General features: G+C 42.6%; 2 protein-coding genes across 3 annotated transcripts; one reads left to right on the top strand and one right to left on the bottom strand.

Moving 5' to 3' along the window:
* Positions 1-468: 468 nt before the first annotated feature.
* Positions 469-7,794, top strand: gpr75 (G protein-coupled receptor 75). Of its 2 annotated transcripts, none has more exons than XM_083774237.1 (2): positions 469-592; positions 4,880-7,794. In XM_083774237.1, exon 2 carries the CDS (start codon positions 5,005-5,007, stop codon positions 6,646-6,648), a length of 1,644 nt encoding a protein of 547 aa, XP_083630363.1. In that variant the 5' UTR covers positions 469-592; positions 4,880-5,004; the 3' UTR covers positions 6,649-7,794. The 2 variants fall into 2 exon arrangements, with proteins under 2 accessions (XP_083630363.1, XP_083630362.1); XM_083774236.1 differs by lacking the exon at positions 469-592 and adding an exon at positions 4,188-4,315.
* Positions 7,795-8,910: 1,116 nt separating this feature from the next.
* On the bottom strand, positions 8,911-19,715 carry erlec1 (endoplasmic reticulum lectin 1). Its single transcript, XM_083774798.1, has 14 exons — positions 19,403-19,715; positions 19,116-19,220; positions 18,256-18,336; positions 15,131-15,208; positions 14,913-14,979; positions 14,721-14,767; positions 14,184-14,407; positions 12,847-12,988; positions 12,597-12,758; positions 11,924-11,983; positions 11,679-11,803; positions 11,434-11,511; positions 11,259-11,334; positions 8,911-10,706 (listed from the first exon to the last, which is right to left on the bottom strand). Exons 1-14 carry the CDS (start codon positions 19,544-19,546, stop codon positions 10,635-10,637), a joined length of 1,461 nt encoding a protein of 486 aa, XP_083630924.1. The 5' UTR covers positions 19,547-19,715; the 3' UTR covers positions 8,911-10,634.
* Between the last annotated feature and the right edge of the window lie 1,311 nt (positions 19,716-21,026).

Genomic DNA, 21,026 nt, shown 5'->3' with positions numbered 1-21,026 from the left:
CTAGAAGTGATGGAATCACTCAATGCCTTTTTTCAACAGCAGAGGGCAGTGTGTCATGGCAGGAGAGAAGTGTGTACTGTAGTAAGTAGTCCTACAAGAGAAGATGTTTTGCATAACTATTTGAAAAACACATTGCATCATTTTTATACATTGTAGGCTAAGCAAGAACTTCCCAGTCAAAACATACCAATATATTGTCTAATTTATTGATCATGTCTTAATGTGTCTTAATCAATTTTTTGTAAGAATGTTATTTTGGGCAACTGAACATGACCTTTGGGGAAATAGTATAACTGTACCTGACCAAAATGAACACACTACAGGTATAAATTAGGCTTTTACTCTCACCCAAGTTGTGAAACCAATTGAATCACAGATAAACCTGTTGAACATCCTCAGTTGGCTTGGCTCTTTGTATCTGTTCTGTCCCATCTTCCTCACGTTGCATTTCTTTCCGGTGGAGAATGACGACAGTTATGATGAGCTGAAGAGCGATGCTAAGACCTGCCTGTCTCTGATGTCACAAGGACTCCTCTAGCTCTACCCAGAGAGCAGATTCCAATGGTCCTCACTTCTCAGCACTCTGCAGGAGGTGAGTCATCTTAACCACGCAACAGTTACAGCCGTCATTCTGCCTTTTGTCTCGATCACTCCTGCACAACCCTTCTATTTTCACGTACGCCACACTGCAACCTGTGTTAAGGAACCTAAATGATGAAAGACTAGTTAGGAGAAGGCCAATATGCTATAAATGCCAATGAGTCTACTTAAACTACATGACATGTGGATAATATTTTCATATTTCATTTGACTGAGAAAGTCTAGAACTAGAATCATATATTGTGCGGGGCACAGCGTTTTGCAGACTGCTGGCATGCTCGCTACACACAGTGTTGACATCATGGTGTTTTACAATTACAACCTGCTCACCTACATGAGTGACCAGTAAGCAGGCAGTGGTGTGCGGCCACTGGTCATACAACTGCTGGAGAATTGAGCACAGTGACACACACACACACACACACAAACAATATGTAGATATTTTAAAAAGGCATGATCATTCAAATTGTAAAAGTAAATGAAGTTCTAATCTTGTGGCCAATTTGGAACAGGTGTCCGTCAGCAGTAGGTGACGATGGCAGCTAGTGAAAAAACGAACGGTAATATTGGCTGATTTTACAGTATAATCACTATAAGCATTGGCTAGTTTAGTTAGTGCATGCTTGTATACACTAGCTGGATTTCTCACTGTCTTTCAGTTCCACTGTAATGATTCAGCACTCCGCTCCTTCTGGCTCTCCACTGTCTCCCCCTCTGGCCCTCTCGCTGTTGCTATGGAAACCACAGGCTGCAGTGATCTGTTGCTATGGAGATAACGCTCAGATTCAAGGAGCATGAGAGGAAGGGAGTGGGGAGAAAGAAGTGGAGGATGGATGTTGAGATGTATTTTCTTTGTTTGCTTGTTTTTTTCTCCTCCTCTGTCCAGCCAAACAGAGACTGAACAGCTGTCTCATGTCCTGTTAAAGGCCTTGTATGACATGGTATATCTACCTATGATGTGTAGTTGCTAATCAGACTTAATTGGGTCTGCTCAGAGGTAGACCAGATATATGGCTATGGTCTGGAGGATTACATGAAAGGCTTACATGAAGAAATGTGGCCATGTGTGACCGCACAAGCCAGTGTTGGTGTAATCTACAAATAACCACTTTTACTAATTATTCACTCTTTAAAATAACCTTTTCAATTGGTTAATCATGAGTGAGTGAGTGAGCATGGATATGTGCCTCTAAGCCTGAAAATAAATCCATACTTGCTGCCATGGCAAATCTACACTTTATAAATCTTTTTGTTGAATGATGGTCCAACACATGCGCAGGGGCACTTTAGCTAGTAGTTCATGAGGCTGGCTGGCTGCTGTATCTGGTCATTTCCCCACACACACACGTGCACGTCGTGCACACGTACATCATGCTTGCTCATAAACCGTTTCCGTATCCGTCTACGGTCCTAGGCAACCAATCTACAACCTGCAAAAAGTTAAATTATCCCATTCTAGCTCTGCCACTAGTCTGTCAATAACAGTAAATAAATGCAGCAGTTGAAATCTTTGCTGCCCCGCTGATAGTCATTCATTAATGAATGAATTAATGCAATGGATGACCAGAACCAATTAACAACAAACATAGTATTCAAGTAGCCTCGTTCCCACTTCCCAGTCTTAGGCTAGTCATCTCATGATGAAATTAGGCTTCACACAGCATGCCACTTGCACATCACCCAGGCCAGGCGGTTATGTCCAAAATCTTTCTCACTTATGGTCATGAACGGTGGGTCATGACCAAAAGATTAAGGTTGCGGATACAAGTGGACAAACTCGAGTTTCCTCAGACGGGTGGTGGGCACATATCTCCCTTAGAGATAGGGTGAGAAGTTCAGTCACACAAGACTCGGAGTAAAGTCGCTGCTACTTTGCTTGGAAAGAGGAGCCAGCTTAGGTGGTTCGGGCATCTGGTAAGGATGCCTCTCGAGCGTCTCCCTAGTGAGGTCCTCAATGCATGTCCCACAAGAAGCAGACCAAGGATCATATCTCTAAAATAGTCAGGGAACACCTCGGGGATCCCCCAGAATGAAGTTACTAATGTTGCTATGGAGAGGGAAGTCTGGAGCTCTCTTGTGGAGCTGATGTTGGGTCGCGGGACCCAACTATGGATAAGCAGTTGAAGATGTATGCATGGATTCATCACCGAGTAATCTGTACTTTGGGGCCTGTTGCTGCTGCTGTTTTGAGCTTGTAAATATGCTATTTTCACTACTTTAAAAGGAATGGTTTTGGAATTACAAGGTTTACCAACAGAGACAATATTGAAACTGCCTGGTGGGTGAGGTGGACGTTGGAAAGTGGATGTGGGCGTCAAATGTAACAAGCCCATGTATGGAGACAAACTTGGGAGGGATTGCGGTGCCTGGTGTGAAGTCAGTCGGAACGTGGTTGTCCAGAGCCACCGTTCAGCCACCGTTCAGCCACCGTTCAGACCAAATTTCCCATATTTTGGGCATGCCATATTTCAATTTTGGCATATGATGACATCAAGGATCTCCATATATGGGCATAAAAAGACAAGGACAGACAGATAGAGATATCCATATAGTGGCATAAAATGGACATGGACAGACAGACACAGATATACCGGTATTCATATACCGTATGGGCATAAAAGGGACAGACAGATGGGTACGGACAACCAGCGCTGGGTACATCAGGTACTCTGACAATGAGTACAATGTATTAAAGGTATATTCAGTGATTTCACTCAAAAAACCTTAGGTTTCGTTTTTGGCTGTGGGATCCACACTGTGTGTCGTCCAATCAGGATAGAGAGTCAAAAACGAAACCTAAGGTTTTTTGACCCCCAGGGGTTAACTGGGGACAGGGAGGAACTCCTTATATGGCCAGCACACTCTATAGTAGGGAGGATTATCACAACAAAACAAAAAAATAAGTGATATTTGAATTAAGTGAAATCACTGAATATACCTTTAACTGGACGTGGCTGGTGCCCTTTGGGCACTGGTGTAGTTGATTACAAACTGCCTGTCCTGTGATGACTCCTCTTACTCCTCGACCTCAGTATAATTTGAATTTGTTTAAAAAACCTGAATGTAGGCTAAATATTTCAACCGTTTTAGACTACCTTTGTTCTTCCTTACTGATAACAAAACAGTAGCCTAGTAATAGACAACACAGCCTATAGGCCTAGTTGTGTTTCACTTTTGACATGTGTGTGAGCAACACTGCAATGTAAATAGGCAATGTAAATAGGCTGTGATGTGTGATTGAAAATCTCGTGAGATAGCCAGGGCAATGTTTCCTTGAGAGATGATGAGGGTTTTTAGTATATTTGGAAGCAATATTTGTAATCTAAAGGGGGAATGGCCAAAATAAAAAATCCATAAGAAGACAAAATGACAAAATGATAATTGATGTACACACAGAGTTAACTAATAAATTAAAATAATTATTAGGCTAATATAGCTAATCACGGGCTTGTTTAGTAGGAACAAGTACACGTTTAGCCTCGTAGATGATCATGTGTTGTGCCTTTTGGCAACTGGCAAACGACACCGTCGTACTTGTCTATAGCTAATGCTTGGATACGTCGGCAGTGACTTCATACTCATTTTGTGTGCATCCAGTTGTAGCCTACTAGTCATTGCTTCAGTGCAAAGGATGGATCATGTGTCGACAAGAAAACGAAAATCGCCCGGCTGTTCATGCTGCTACGTGCACAAGATTATTATATGGAAATGGGAGGTATGTGAAGTATATATTCGGGCATTTTCCAATGTGCAATTTTTTCCATTGTGACGAACTGACGATAGCAAAAATACGCATTTTTGTCAGACCGCACTCCGCACGCGCACGGTGCCCATGCATGCACTTTCTGTTGGATGAAAATGAGTTCCGTTAAATAAATCGACGATGCACTGGAACACGAACACAACATTTCACAACGTGGACGCGCACGCACGCTATTATTTAAATTATGGTATGTGTGAGGGCGAGACTTTTAATGAATAATAGGTTGACTTACACCATGAGCTGAAACGAATATATAATGTAATTCTAGCGACACCCACACGATATTTGCAAGAAAACGTATGAGTTTGGGGGAGGGAGCATTAACCCATTAAAGGCCAAATTATGGTGGTATAATGCAATTTTTTATTTATAATTTTAGAGCTAATTTATTCTCAATACCCAGTAGACAGACACTATATGTCATATGTTTGTGTGTATGTTCAAGCAGTCTGTTGAAAGAGTACTATTTAATAGTAATATTGAATGAGTAATATTTGACTTTGTATTCTTCCCTAGCACCTGACCATGGGAGCCAGAATGGTGGAGGGGGAAGCTACTCTCGTAATTTCGCAACCCTTCCATACCGTGGAATCTTATTAAACCAAGCAATCTTGTGATCTTCACAATTTCCTCCTGGCACAATGAATGCCACTGGCACACTGGCATCTGGCCTTTTGGAATTGCAGAGGCAGCTGAACTCCAGTGGCACCATGATCCCACAGGTTTCTTCTGGCTGGGCTGTGATCCACACTGCTACGCTGACAACGTGCTCTCTCCTCCTCATCTTCATCTTCTGCCTGGGATCTTATGGCAACCTGGTGGTGTTCCTGTCCTTTTTTGACCCGGCGTTTCGCAAGTTCCGGACCAATTTTGACTTCATGATCCTCAACCTGTCCTTCTGCGATTTGTTCATTTGCTGCGTGACCGCCCCCATGTTTGCACTGGTGCTCTTCCTCGACACCGGCGACGACGGCGTGTCCAGGAGCTTCTGCTTCGCCTTCCACCTGACCAGCTCGGGGTTCATCATCATGTCCCTGGAGACCGTTGCCGTCATTGCGTTGCACAGACTACGCATGGTTTTGGGGCAACAGCCCAACCGCACTGCCTCCTTCCCCTGCACCTTAGCCCTCACTGCCCTTCTGTGGACGTCCAGCTTCACCATGGCCGTCCTGCTCACCATACGCGTGTACTCGCGGAAAGATGGACCCTGCCTGCCACATTTTGGCCTGGCGGGCGGACGAGCAAGAGTCGTGCTGTACGTCTACCTGGCAGACTTCGCCTTTTGCGTGGCCGTCGTGTCTGTGTCCTACCTGATGATCGCGCAAACGCTGAGGAAGAACGTGCAGGTGAGGAAGTGTCCCATTATCACTGTCGACGCCACGCGGCCCCCTCCGCCCCCTCCCCTCGTCGCGGCAGGCTTCGAGGGCATGCAGTGTGCGGTTCCCGTGCCCTCCCTCTACCGCAACCAGACGTACAATAAGCTGCAGCATGTGCAGACACACGCGTACGCCAACAGGAACAACCAGCCCCTGGTGCCGGGGGCTGCCCAGGGAGCTACCTGCTGCCAGCTGGTCTCTACGGTCAACCTGGCCACGGCCAAGGACTCCAAGGCGGTCGTGACCTGTGTGGTGATAGTGTTCTCTGTGCTGCTCTGCTGTCTGCCCATGGGAGTCTCGCTGGCGCAGGACGTCCTGTCGCCGGAAAGCGGCTTTGCACATTATCAGTTTGAGTTGTGTGGCTTTGTGCTCATTTTCCTCAAGTCCGGCATCAATCCGTTTGTGTACTCGCGCAACAGCGCGGGCCTCCGCCGCCGCGTGCTTTGCTGCATCCAGTGGGCGGCATTGGGCTTCCTCTGTTGCAAGCGAAAGACTCGGCTGCACGCCATGGGGAAGGGCAACCTAGAGGTCAATCGCAATAAGTCCTCCCACCACGAAACCAACTCGGCCTACGTGCTGTCACCCAAGCCCCAAAGGAGGCTGGTGGACCAGGCCTGTGGGCCCAGTCACTCCCGGGACTGTGTTGGCAGCCCGAGGGCCACAGGCGGACGCAAACCTCGGCCCCCCAGCACCTCCACCCCCCTTAACACTCGTATCGAGCCCTACTACAGTATATATAACAGCAGTCCCTCTGCAGCTCCCAGCTCTCCAAATAGCCTGCAGCCTGTCAGCTCTCAGACCTTTGGCTTTGCTAAGTCCTATGTAGCCATGCACTACCACACTCACCAGGAAGCGCTGCAAGACTTTGAAAGTACCTCTGTGCATCAGATTCCCATTCCCTCAGTCTAGACAGCAACATCTCATGGGAATCACATTCACCAATAGTATTTTTTTTTTGTATTTGAAATCAGCTTTGCTTTTCACTGCAAAACATAATAATTTGATTGCGGGGGAAACATTTATGAAGCAGCACTACTTCAGCACTACTACAGTATTGTGGAAATGAGGAAGGGGTGCAATAGTTAATTGAACTAATCAATTTAATAAATTCTGTCATACTTTTTTCTATGAGAAATAGCATATCTACAATGGGATTGCGCCGTGAGCTTTAGTCCAGCTGGTTGTCTCATTGGCTGATGTATGTGCGCACCGCAAATATGTCCGGGTGGAAACGAACGACTCAGAACACAATAGTTCCGCCTTAGAGAATTTTGGTTCCTACCTAAACTACTGCACTGAACCTGACACAGAGGCTGTTATAGCAGACCCCTCATTAATGCAGCTGGTAATTAATTGATTTAATCAAGTCTTGTTTTTCTATTTTTACATGACACAACGGTGTCATGTAAAAGGGCAAAATATAAAATAAGTGATATTTGTTGGTTTAAACAAAAGTTTTTGGTTTGTTTTTTAGTGAAAAGGTTAAATCTTTATTTTATTCAGATGGCAATCATTGCTATAGAATGTGTTGTCCAATAACAGGGGTCTCCCTGTCTCTCCAGCTCTTAAATAAACTTTTTTTGTATCCTGCATCCTGTATGAGTTCTGATCCTGATAGGATGAAAGTGGTATCCTCACTTGAAATGCAATTTTTGTTTGCTAATTCAAGAACTGGAGAGACGGGGAGACCCCTGTTACTGAACAAACACTATAGCAATGATAACAATGACTTATTTTAACAAAAGAAAATCACTTGCTGCACCATTTAGACAAATCAATTTATTTATTGCTCAATTATAAACAACTAATAATTTAGAATTCTTTGACATTGATATTATTATTTGATTAATCAAAAAAGTGATAGATGGAATAATCGCTATGAAGTGAATTGATAGATGAGTCTTGTTCAGAAGCAAGACAAATGTGATTGTTCCAAAGTGTTTCTTAGTGTTGTTGGAGTACTGTCTGGAATCTATTTTTGATGACATGGCATTTTCAGACTGTATATTTCAAATGGTCTTTCTCTTCCGATGAAAGCTGTATTTGTGAACCTCATTCATTTTCTAACTCAATAAATGTTTGGCAAGTGCAGTGCATCTGAGCTTTAATCACTGCATTAACGTTGCACTGCCGAGGGCTCAGTGGTATGGACCCATGAGGAGGGTCCAATGCATTTGTACACCCAAGAGTTAAATTAACAATTGAGGACTACTATCTGTTCTTTCTTAATTGGTTAAATGTGTGTACCCTGACACCTGAACTGACCTGATATTATATTTAAGTTTTTGTGTTTTTAATTAAAATAGTTCATAAACAAACAAAGCTTTCAAACTGCAAATGAACTAACATATCATGTGTTTAGTATTTTGAAGAAGCTTAAATTTGAGCAGGAATTTTGCTGTTTCACAGTTCCAAAAATGTTAGTAACTCCCAAAACAACATTATCTCTGATAAATTCAGTTTATAATACGTTGATTTACTGTTAAGAGCCAGCCTGCTACATGACCGGAGGTTAAGAATTAAAACTCCCTTAAAGCTGCAATCCTGAATTATTTTTTTCAACAATCTGCATGTTAGACAAAATAGCATGTGAAAAGTAAATAAATCGAATACTGCCATTAATATTGTAGATCACTAAACCATAGCAAATGTTTCATCAATTCGTTTAATTTGAGGAATGTTGAGATTCTGTTTTTCCAAACTGTGATATCATTAAGTAAAACTAACTAGCAGCTCAGTGTTTTCTAATATTATTCATGATTCTTTTTTTGATGAAAACTGAATTACAACCAATGCAATACCTGTACATTTATAATAGACTTTCCCTATACATTCAAGGCTTGAGATTGCCCTTGATATTGCAGATACTGTACTGCCATTTATTTTTAAATGGCCTAGGGTTTCATTCCTCTTTAGTAAGCAAGAATGATATTCAATACTTAGTATTTACACCCTCTGGTGGCCCTTTACTGTAAAGCTCAGTTTTATACTCATTCCAGTTTTGCTGCTTCAACACAATGTACTCTCATCAACTCATCCCATCAAATATAGTGGAATGTCTCAGAATACCTCATCACCTCCACTACTTATGTTCCGTAACCTATCATGTATGGAATACTGTATAAAAGACAATATTTAAAAACCTGAAATAATTTGAGATGATTCCACAACTTAGTAGTTAAAAGAGAATTTTATTATTTTACACCAGTTTATTCATTGTCTGTGATACAGCAGTGATCATAATCAAACCCAGCATGCATTCTTATTCATAAAACCACAGAATACCACAGAGGGACCCCTGCAGAGAATTTACATTTTAATCAAACACTCACCATCTGCCATCTCACAGAACAGCTAATACATAAATTACATTCACTCCTATAAGATAACTACCCATTCACGCTATCACAGAACACATTTTCAAACTGGCTTTACAAGTGCAAAGCGCCAAAGGTTTTGTTCAGACTGTAGGCAAATCCAATTCTGATATTAAAGGACTGACTGTCCACACTGTTATTGGCAAATGAGCAGATCAGATTTGTTTATTCAGACGGTAATGACGTAACAACAAAGACATGAGTAATGCTAAATGTATACTTCGTCACACAACGGTGTCACTGAAAATAGCAGTTATACAAGCTTGTGAGTTTGAAAATCGTCTATTTGTGGCGCATGACACTGCTGTACAACAATGTAAGAAATCTGATTTGAATCGCACTTCAACTCAACTAGGAATGTCTGAGTGCGCGTGTGTGTACGCACACTTGTTTTTCTTCATTTTTTTCATACTACGATCGGATTCCAATCTGGAAAAAAATTTGGAGTTGGTCTGCCAGTCTGAACATAGCCAAAATCAAGCGTCTAATCAATTCAAATGGGCCACATACACGCATACATACAACTTATAGCAACAAGAAAACACCATGAACAGAACATTGACGGATCCCCTGATTCTGTTGTTTGCCGTTGAGTAACAGATTGAAGTAATAAGTCCATCGCCTCATGGAGTGTGTATGTTTAAAGGATAATTTCTTACCTTTGTTTGTAGTTGTTACGTCCCCAACAAAGAGGTCCAGGTGTTATATTGTGCAAAAGTGCATTATTGGCTATTTCCCCTAATATAAGCACTCAATGGGGGTTGGGTGTTTGTGCTAATGCGCTTATTTCCATCAAAATAAGTAGTAAAGTGTGCTGCTTGGTATACTATTTACATTATGAAGAGAGGATATATATACAAAAAAAATAGATTTTTGAGCGATGGAAATAAGCGAATTAGCATAACGCCCCATTCAATTCATTGAGGGCTTATATTAGGGGAAATAGTCAATAATGCGCTTTTGCACAAATCAGCACCTGGACCACTTTGGTGGGGACGTAACAACTACAAATAAAGGTAAGAAAGCCTTCTAGTATGGAATTCTCCTTTAAGTCTGGTTTCTCAGAGTATGAATGAGTTGAGTCCGTCCACGGGATTGTAATTATTTTTACGATGGTGTCTCATGCTAGCTCATCTACAAGCTCACAGCGTGTTGCATCATGACCCATTGTGAGCTTGTACAGTAGATCGACACACGACACCATCATACGATGAAGAAAAAAAGAAATCAGGCTTAAGGCTGTAATGCAGCATAGGCCCTGTGCACAGATCTGTGCGTGGGCTGGGGCTGTTCTCCTGGGTTACTTTTAAGGCTGGCCTCAGGACAAACTTTCGTCCACCCTCTGGCTCCAGTTGGACCAGCCATTAGCGCAGTCATCACAGGCTTCTTCTATTCCACCACCATGCAGTCTTTTATTAACCAGTGTCCTCTCTCACCATGTGTGAACATCTACATCTGTTCCATTTTCGGCTTGCTCTCTGCCCCTCTCTCTCTGTCCTATCATTGGCCTTTGTGTGTTTAGCTGGAGACTGATAGAAGCCCTTGCTCATCGGCTGTGTCCAGGATTCGGCAGATGACCGGGGACTCAACCTGATAACAAGAACGCAAAGGTAGTGACCCCCCATTTCATATGTTTTATCTCTGGCATCCCTTGAATCTACACTGTAAAATCCAGTGTAAAAAACTATCAATCATTTAGCAGGGAACGCCAAAAAGGACCATTGGGGGTCCCCAGAACCAATGTTGAGGGCCATTGGCCTGCATAGTGCATGACGGCTTTGATCCGTGTCCCCCAAATTGCACCATAAAAGTACATCATATACTGAGTCACTGATCTAAAAGATGAAGTTTCATGGCCTTCTGTTGTGACTTGGCGATGTATGTACTTTCAGTTAGTCTCATTACTACAACAAAGCTTGTGTGGCTCAACTAGGTTTGTGCTTGTACATATCAGCATGGGCGATATGGGTATAAGCTCTAATTTATAAATAAATAAATAAATAATAAATTGCTTCACTTCAACTACTATAAAACTACCATTGTATAAATTAAATTCCAAAAACGTTGTACAGAAAATAATCTGGGATAGAAAATGACAGTAAAATGAAAAGATGTTTCTTGAATCGTGCATATTTATCTTACCCCAAGGATGTATTGACACATCTGAGGCTCCAGCATGTAGACAGTGACGGCATGGGGAGACTCAGACTCCTTGCACCTGACGGAGGACAGAAAAAATGGCATTAAGAAAACCTCCTGCAGATTTTATAAAGACCATCCCATTCCCAACTAGCTGTGTCATATGAACAACACTCACTTGAGCTTGACGATGACCTGCCTGGGCTTCCCTGTCAGATCACACACATCCCCATGGCCATAGTAGTGGGAAACCAATCTAAGAGCAAACGCAGATATGTTTTTTAAAAGTCTGTTTTACCCGGGTCAATAGCAAACATAGCAGAAATACAAGCTTGCAGTGAGACTGATTGAGCTTGTGTGACACCATCGTAAGACAAAGTCTAAAATATAGCTTAAGCGATTAATGGAACCGCAAGGACTTACTTCACTTTCTGCACCCCGTCATCCTTGAGTTGGTAGGAGCGAGCAACATTCTTCTTGGTCCACTCAAGATGTTCTTCGCCGTTCCAGTTCCCCACCACTACAATGTTCTTCCCTTGCTCTTTATCCTAATTGAATCATTTACATGAAACGTCAACACATAGTCACTCATCCCGTTGGCATTGAAGAAGTGCTCTTTTTTTCTTTTTTTTAAACTACAATTCTAATCTACATTTTTACTTCCTTACCTCATGGTACTGATGCACATGCTTCCCATAACAGAACTCGTACTTCCACCAGCCCACCCCCTGAAACACAAGTTATGGTAAGATTGACATTTTTTCATTTGAAAATACATCTTGGTTGGTCGACAATGTAGATTTTCATTAATTTTTCATTAATTTTCATGCCAATTAGTCGCACAGGGGGGGAAAGCCAGTGGTGTTTAAGGACCTTTACAAGTATGAGGGCCATGCCCACAGAAAGCATATTTGGAGTTACCAGCACCTTTTTACTGGTAAAGACGCGCTTCTGCGCTCAAAAAGTGACTGTGTTTTAGTCTGGACTCTTCAAGCTGACAATAGTGTAACTTTCGGAGAGGAGCGCCAGTCGTTTGATCATCCCGATTGTGTCTGACGACCCGACATTGAATCACAACCCAAGAAGTCCATGTTTACATTGTTCCAGCAGCTAAGCTATTTGTGCTAATAATGCAGATGACAGGATGTGCACAGCAACGATTGATAGGTTTGAACATTGCAGGCATGAATGAACGCTGTGTGCGAGAGCACATGTCCAAAGCTCTCCTGCACTCATAAAACACTTTCTGTGTACACTGGCCCTAGAAAAGGTTTAGACATAAACTGGCTAGCAGCCAGCTCACGAAACAATTTTAAGGCACTAGGAACCAGTAGGCCTCACCCCATGAAGACAATATGAACCACTCAGGAACTCCTTGATCAGCTGGTCATCTGTCAGACGGGAGATATGTGTGGTTCCAACAGTGACTTGAGATTGCCCCCCAACAGTCATGGGCTTGTGGGTGGATGTGAAGGCCTCCTCTCTCACAGGTGAAACCGGCTCCTGTAACATTGTCAGACGTTAATCTTCACACGCGAGGTGCCTACACACGTTTCTCTCTCTCGTCTTTTCTGTACATTGTGTTGCTCACCTCTTTGGTCTCTGGAGTGGCGCTGAAGGGTGGTTTGAGTTGTTCCTCCCGCTCTTTGTCCAGCTGGTCGAGCCGCAGCGGCCGCAGTGGGGAGCCTGCCAGAGCCTGGCAGAATATAGCATTCACTGGAGAGGACTTGAACCTAGGTAGGAGATAAGAGAGTAGGGCTGGGCAATTAACCGAAGAGATATCAATTCAAAACATTTCAAGACATTTAGTACCTCTAACCCTGGTGTGGGCAACTTTGATGATGGAGAGGGCCACTATATTTTAGTGATGCACCGAATATTCGGCTGCAGAAAATATTGGGCAGAAAATGGCTAAAAATGCATTTTCGGCCTATTCGGTTTCGGCCCAAATAGGCAGAAAATATATCACCGAATAGTGTTTGCAATTAATGCATTCAAAAGAGCTGAATAAATGTTTTATGGATCCATAATAGTGATTATTATTTAAGTTAACATAACATTTGTAGAATCAAACTCAGGTTAATGGGTTAAGTGAGGATACTAAAACAGCGATATTCAGTTACACTTCATACCAATGATACTGTGCGGGTGTATGTAGGTATGTTAAGTGATAACCACTTTCAACATGGCATTATAGGCAAAAGCTTTCTAAATCTTTCAAATTTTCCAAACATCTACAAGCTTGTAGGTCAACATTTTTTTCTATTTGTTGTACAACAAAGTATAGTGCTTAAGTGGCATTCTGGACTAGACCTGTATGGCTGGAAACATTGTGGTTGCAAGGACTGCATTTCTGACCTTTCAGATACAGGACTGTCACAGTCATTACCAAGTGATTGAGAGATTATTTATTCTGTACTTACTCTGTATAAACATACTATTTTAACTAGTGATGCACCGAATATTCGGCCGCAGAAAATATATAAATATATAAAAATATATCACCGAATAGTGTATGCAATTAATGCATTCAAAAGGGCTGAATAAATGTTTTATGGACCCATAATAGTGATTATTATTTAAGTTAAGTTTGGCCATAACCATTTATTTTGCCATAAATCAGGTAGCTTTAAGGTACGGCCATGACAGCAATGGTAGGAAAAAAGATGTATAATATTAATCATATTCGGATATTCGGTTTTCGGCCAACTGTTTCCTATATTCGGTATTCGGTTTCGGCCAAGAATTTCCCTTTCGGTGCATCCCTACTATATTTCCATACTCACTTCAGAGGGCCACAAGCTTAACACAATCATTTGTTTCTACATTATTTCGTTATTTATATGATGATTCTTTTTTTTTGCCAAATATTTGGTGGCCAACCCATGGCCCACAGGTTGAGAACGACTGCATTGCACGATGAGGTACCTGTATTTTGGGTGTGAACAGAGCAGTGGCGTCAACACCACCACCTCATATTCACAGGTGGTGACCTCAGCGATAGACAGGATCTCGTGCTTGGCCTCTGGATGGCACACGTACAGCACTGACGTGGCGCGTGGCTGGTTCTGCTTCAGCACACAAGGGGTCCCATTTCCCATGCCTACTGAGTAGTAGGGAGTCAGCTGGCCCTCAATATTCTTAGAAGGCACCTAGGCACAGTCAAACAGTAGAATAATCATGATTAGTAATAGTATTTAACCACATGAGCCCTAGCCTCCCTCTTGTGGGAATCATAATAGGCAGATAGCAGATCTACAAGTACACAACACGCCACTTAGCGTTAAGTGTGGTTGTACTAGATTTGGTGTAGAGGGGAAAACAGGAGGAGACCAATTATAGACCCTTGGGGCATCCCGGTCAACTAAGTATACAGGGATAAAGTGGTTCATAATAATAACAATAAGAAGAAGATTGGGGAGGATGAAAGGCTCCAGAAACGAGGCATTTCTTTATTACACCAACCTCTTTCACAGTGTCTGCCTTCACGTCATCTGCTTCATCAACTTTCTCTGTAAAAACAAATAAGAAAATAATTCCTAGCATTATCACACTGAGATGCAGAAATGACAGACACAGATTAACTGATGAAGTATATAAACAAACAGTAAACCATAATTATGCAATGTATATTCATGTTCACAAATAAACACTCACCTGTCCCTGTGGTGTGACTTGTCTTTGCAGCCATGTTTCCCAGAAAGTATTCCTGAACACTTATTTTCTATAGACATAATAGGTTGTTTTTAATGTATGCTGTACTGTAAGTGTCAGGAAAACATCAAATCATACTACACAGTTAAGAGCTAAATGAACATTGAGGATTTTACTGTGTAATGTTCTACATTTCATATTGTTGGTGCAGTAATGCTCACCTGGCCCGTTTCCTTCTCTTCGTGGTATTGTCTTACGTGTTTCCCGTGGCACACTTCATATGTCCAGTAAGACTCGATCTGCAATGATCACAAGGGGATTACGGTACTTTAGTTTAGCCCGTTCTGGGCAGGAACCCCTTTTGGTGTTGTAAGCAAGCTCAAGCTCGTGCCGCGTTACAAGCTTGTAGATCTACTATTTTTGAAAAATCTTGAAAATGTGGCGCAAATCTTTGAATGTACATTCTCTCAGAGCGAACATTTTTTAAACTAAAATCTTTGCTTCTGGAAGGGGGGGGGGGGGGGGGGGGGGGGATTTAGAGTAGATTTGTAGAATCTTTTCTCAGGTCTAAATGGGTTAAAATGAACATTCAACTAACCAGTCAGTCTGATTATGTTTTATAATCAACTAGAAAAAGTGCCCTTCCGGGCACAGGTCTCCACCAGGTTATCCACAGATCCGTGCAGTTAGAGGTAAAAACACTTTTTGGCCAGTTATAGCGCCACCTTGAGGCTGAGTTGAAATTGTTCATGTGGCATTTCGTCCTCGGCCTAGTGGGAATGTGGGTGCACAATTTCACGGAAATCACACGATGTGTTCATGATTTGCAGCATTTTGTTTGAAACTGAGCACTCCTGTGAACTTTGGAAGCCAATCTTAACCAATCAGGATGAATCTGAAAGACCCGTTTCGTTGAATGGCTCTAGAGAGACTGTGTACCAATTTGCGTGATGTTTGGACAAAATCTGTAGGTGTACTGTGCAAAAACTTGTTTTGCACAAAGCGGCCTCCTGGTGGCGCTATAACAGGCCGTTCTGGAAAGTTTGGGGCAGAGGTTCATGGTTGGCATCCAGGGAGTGTGTGTGCAAAATATGGCATCGACCGGGTTAACGGTGGCTGAGATTAGCTGTTCACGGACACACGGACGGACGGACGGAGTGCAAAACATACTCTCCCCATGCCTTCGGCTGGTGGAGACAATTACTTTGACGAACTGGTGCACCCGTAAAATCACAGCAAGCACTACAGCTGAGAACACCTGACTGGAAACGTCTACCCCACGGATATTAAGTCAATATATCATGAGAATCGTTCACTTTATGGTACAAGCACAAAAATTGGCACACGAGTGCTTCGGAACCTACTCTCAGAAAAGTACGTTGTCCACTTGAAAAAACAAAATGGACACCATTTTTCAAGATGGCCGCCAAATGAAAAAGGCCTTTTGTGTCGGTTCTGGACAACCGTGGGTCCGACCGACTCGAGACCGGGCACTGCACTCCCTGTGGGTGTGTGGAACGTGTGTGTCGAATTTGTGCAATTAGCAGATCATTGGATGGGACGGTTGTTCGCTTGGTGATACAAGCGTGACATTTGCCGTGAACATTCCTTTGGTCAACTCTTTAACTTTTTAAACCGAGCCATCCAAAAATCCAATATGGCGGTGATATTTCAAGATGGCCACCAAAATTAGACTGGTTTTGCATTTCAGCATATATTTGGCTATACCTTTGTGATGTACTGTACCATACTACTGTATAATACTGTACGGCACTGTAGGGCATCATACTGTACTGTACAGTACCGTACCGTACTGTACCATACTGTACCGTACTGCATGGTACCATACTGTACCGTACTGTACTGTACCATACTGTACCGTATTGTACCGTACTGCATGGTATCATACTGTACTGTACTGCATGTTACCATACTGTACTGTACTGTACGGCATCATACTGTACTGTACCATACTTTATGGTATCATACTGTACCATGCCGTACCGCACGTTACTGTACCGTACTGTACTTTACCATACTGTACCATACTGTAGTGTACTGTACAGTACCGTGTGTGTGTGTGTGCACGTGCAGGGAAAAGGGGAGGGGTCGGTTAATGTGGAAATTGTAATGTAATTTGTGTCACAGTGAAATGTTGTGCAATAACAGTATGTCATACAAAAGCAATATTTGTACAGTAAATATGACATGGATGCAATGTAGTGCAGATGGATTTCTGTGGCATGCATCATTTTTTGTGCATAGAGAGATGTGTGCTAACGGAGTGATTTGGTAGGAGAAGTCGGACGGATAAACGGACATATTGCTTTGCATCCCCTATAGTAGTAGGATCTAGGATGAGCATCAAAACTATATATTTTAAATACTTTTCATTAGCACATGCTTGAATTTTACATTCCATAAGGCTGGACCACACATGGACCCCATTTGGTTTTGTTTTCTGCATCTTCCTCTGTGACCTGCCACCTTCATGTCATCTCTCACAGCATCCTTAAACCTCGTCTTTGGCCATCCTCTTACCTGGCAGCTACATCTTCAGCATCCTTCTCCCAATGTACCCTCATCCCTCCTTTTCACATGTCTAAACCATCTCAACGTCACCTCTCTTGCTTTATCCCCAAACCTTCTAACCTGGGCTGATCCTCTAATTCAGTAATTTCTGATAATGTCCTTCCTTTTCACTCCTAATGAGAACCATAGCATCCTTAATTCTGCCACCTCCAGCTGTGCCTCCTTTTCATCAGTGCCACCGTTTCCAACCGTACGGCATCTATACTCACCTTAACCTGTTACACTACTGTCTACTGTCTGGTCAATTGGTACAAATAATTTTCTCCCTCCCTCACCATCTCTCTTTGCACTTACTGTACATCTCATATACGTTATCTTAGCCCTGACCACTTCTTAGCCCACACCACCTGACATCACATCTCTCTCTTCTTACCCATCATCTAAAAAAAAACCCAATGGGCATTGCCCATTGACATATATTCAAGTCTCTGTGTGTCTGTACATCTGTAATCCACATAACCCGAGAACCGTTCGCCCCACCGACTTCACACACGTTCCACACACCCACAGGGAGTGCAGTGCCCGGTCTCGAGTCGGTCGGACCCACGGTTGTCCAGAACCGCCACAAAAGGCCCTTTTCATTTGGCGGCCATCTTGAAAAATGGTGGCCATTTAGTTTTTTCAAGTGGACAACGTACTTTTCTGAGAGAGTAGGTTCTGAAGCACTCGTGTACCAAATTTGGTGCTTGTACCATAAAGTGAACGATCGTTTCATTAATATCCTCCACTATTTGGGCAAGTTGAAGGCTCTTACCCTGTAGGAGCAGCTGCTCTGTTTGAAAAGAGGCTCGAGCAGGAGCGCTGGAGTGGCACCGGCATAGTCCTTATCATCACCCTGGAACACAGACAGCACTCATTAAATGTGCTATATAAATAAAAATTGACCTGACCTAATGATGGCCCAAACATATAGGAAAAAAATTAAATAAACTCCCACACACTGTCCGCAAATGTTGCTGTCAGACACTGTAAGCTTTTTTAAATTATTAGGACAGGTATATACCATTGCATACTGTTGTATGTTTTGACTGCGTTTTTTCGGGACAGTGAGTGTGGGAGTTTATTTTATGTTTTTGAATTAACTTAACTGTGCTGCCTTACAACAGAGAGCGACAGGCTGGCCTTATTAAATTACTGATGACAGCAAAAACATTAATTTAAGAAGAAGAGCCAAGACCGCCTCCACCAGCATCACATTGATCTATACATTCTTCTACACTTGATCTACACTTCTGACCAAAGTGAGCATTATGTATCACTATCTCCAATTTAGTTATTGTCCATAGTGTTAGAACTAGCTAGAGTTCTCCTTCTTACGCTTAGGATGCAGAGCTATATCCCCAACCCACAATCCCAATTAAAAACAAGGTTGAGGACCACAATGGAAACAAGACCTGCTACAGCTTTTCTTTAGTATAATTATAAAATCGTACCACTGTACTCTTTGCAAAATGTTAATACAATATTCATTCAATCAATTAATGAGATACTGTATGTGTATGTAGTAGTATGTACTTACCGGTAGAGGTGTGTGTGTGTGTGTGTGTGTGCGCGCGCAAATAGTTTGTTGTACATAATAGTTAGAGATGGAGAGGGCTTTAATTAATCACTCACCTCATCACCGGATGCCAGGGAAGGCAGGATACATTTATATTTCTCCTTCTCTGCTGTTGTCATAATGACGAAGTCATCTTCATTGTAAAGTGGACCAGATACTGGCTGAAACGCAAAAGGCCGGGGTTAAGCTATAATAGACAATTATAACACATTGATACAGTACGTCTAGCCCGAAATCGATAAATAGATCTACGAGAATCTACATTTTGGGCTAGATACAGTCATACAGTCCATTGTACAAGTCATGAAGATAATGTTCTTATTTGCAGGTCAAGACTCATTACCAGCGTGAATTCAGCTCCTGGCCAGTTGATCTTGAATGGGATCTCATCAGTATATGACGGGTAGCCTCCTCGGTTCGCTGACACACTGCTGCAAACGTCCAGCAACACACCGCCGAGAAACACTACCAGCAGCAGCCCGTCCATGGTCGCCCCCTCCTCCCACCCCAGCCGGAGTATCGACTCCTATCCTGTTCTCCACCACATGTACCCGTAGTGAAAAGCCTACAATCTCTATGAATTCCAAACTGATCGAGGCTTCACATACTATAGGAAAAGCGATGGATGATACCGATGTCAAGTTGTCAACACAGTAAGTAATAGGGAAACAGGAAGTGAGTCGTCTGCCTGCCACGTAGATTTCCTGTCGTATGCCGTCAAACAACGCCCCCTGCCCGTGGATGTATTAAATAGCAACATTTAAAAGAATACTCTACTAGACTTTTGTATTTAAACAAAAATATTTGAAAGTTAATATAGTATGTTAAAACCAGCATTACAAACACAATTTTGCCTGGAATTGTCTGAGGGGAAAGTGTTGAAAATGGCCTGTTAGTATGACCACCATGCATCCAATATAAGGCAAATATTTTCTAGATTTCCTTTTGCTATGACCAAATCTAGCCCAAAATAAGTGTTTTTATGCAAAACTAAGAGGCCTTCCACACGGCTCGGATTCAGCATCATAAAAATCCCTAGTTTGACATGCTACTTAAAGCAAAAGGAAATCTAGAAAATATTTGCCTTATATTGGATGTCTATGGTGGCCATACGGTACAGACCATTTTCAACACTTCCCCTCAGACAATTCCCGGCAACTTTTTTCTGTTATTCAGGATATATTGAAGATACAAAATCAGGTTTTTTGCAATTTGTTTGAGGTCAAATTACATTATTACTGGACTACTGGTGTTGTGGGTGTGGACTTAGTTAACATTAAGGAAGTATTTAGACAGGTACATGGGTTTCTTGGTGGTGTATCAAATCTTGTGGACCAGATTGCAAGATGCTGTACTCTGTCGTCAACCCTAAGCCATTCCAGCCTATCAAAGTGGGCAGGGGTGAGGTGGGTTTAGGGAATGAGGCCAAGTAATATAGCCTGACCAGTTTGTTTTGGGAAGTCTGGAGTCTTGTTTTAAGGGCCTTTGAGGCAGGGCCAAATTAGCCATTGGGCCGTTGGGGCCGCAGCACAGGGGCCCTTCAGAGAAACTGGACTGCACGGTACTGGGTTTGAGGCCAAAAGGGCTCCTGGGGACCTTTATTGGCTGATGATTGTGTTAAATTTAGGTCAAAAAGATGCTAAAAATATGAAAAAAACCTGAAAGTTTTGTGCGCATGCACGCTATAGGGGCCCCGCAAACGATACTGGCCCAGGGGCCCTTATGTGGGTTAATCCGCCCCTGCTTTGAGGTGCTGTGGTACCAGAGGTGCATGCATAGTCGAAGAAACCAAGCTTGTATGAGGGCTCCTGTAAGGGTCTTCAGAGTGTTTTTGTTGAACAGTAAGGAGATCTTGTTCTTTGGTTGACTTTTTAGATTATGTTGGTGGCCATTTTATCACCGGAAAGATTTGCCTCCAGGATGGAACCAATCCTCATAACAAAACCGCTCTCAAACCGCCAGCAGTG

Source organism: Protomyctophum parallelum (assembly GCF_964188405.1).
Source record: "Protomyctophum parallelum genome assembly, chromosome: 10".
In the NCBI taxonomy this organism is placed as follows: Eukaryota; Metazoa; Chordata; class Actinopteri; order Myctophiformes; family Myctophidae; genus Protomyctophum; species Protomyctophum parallelum.
Note: the sequence above shows the minus strand (reverse complement) of the source record. Positions and strands in the feature narration are given on the sequence as shown.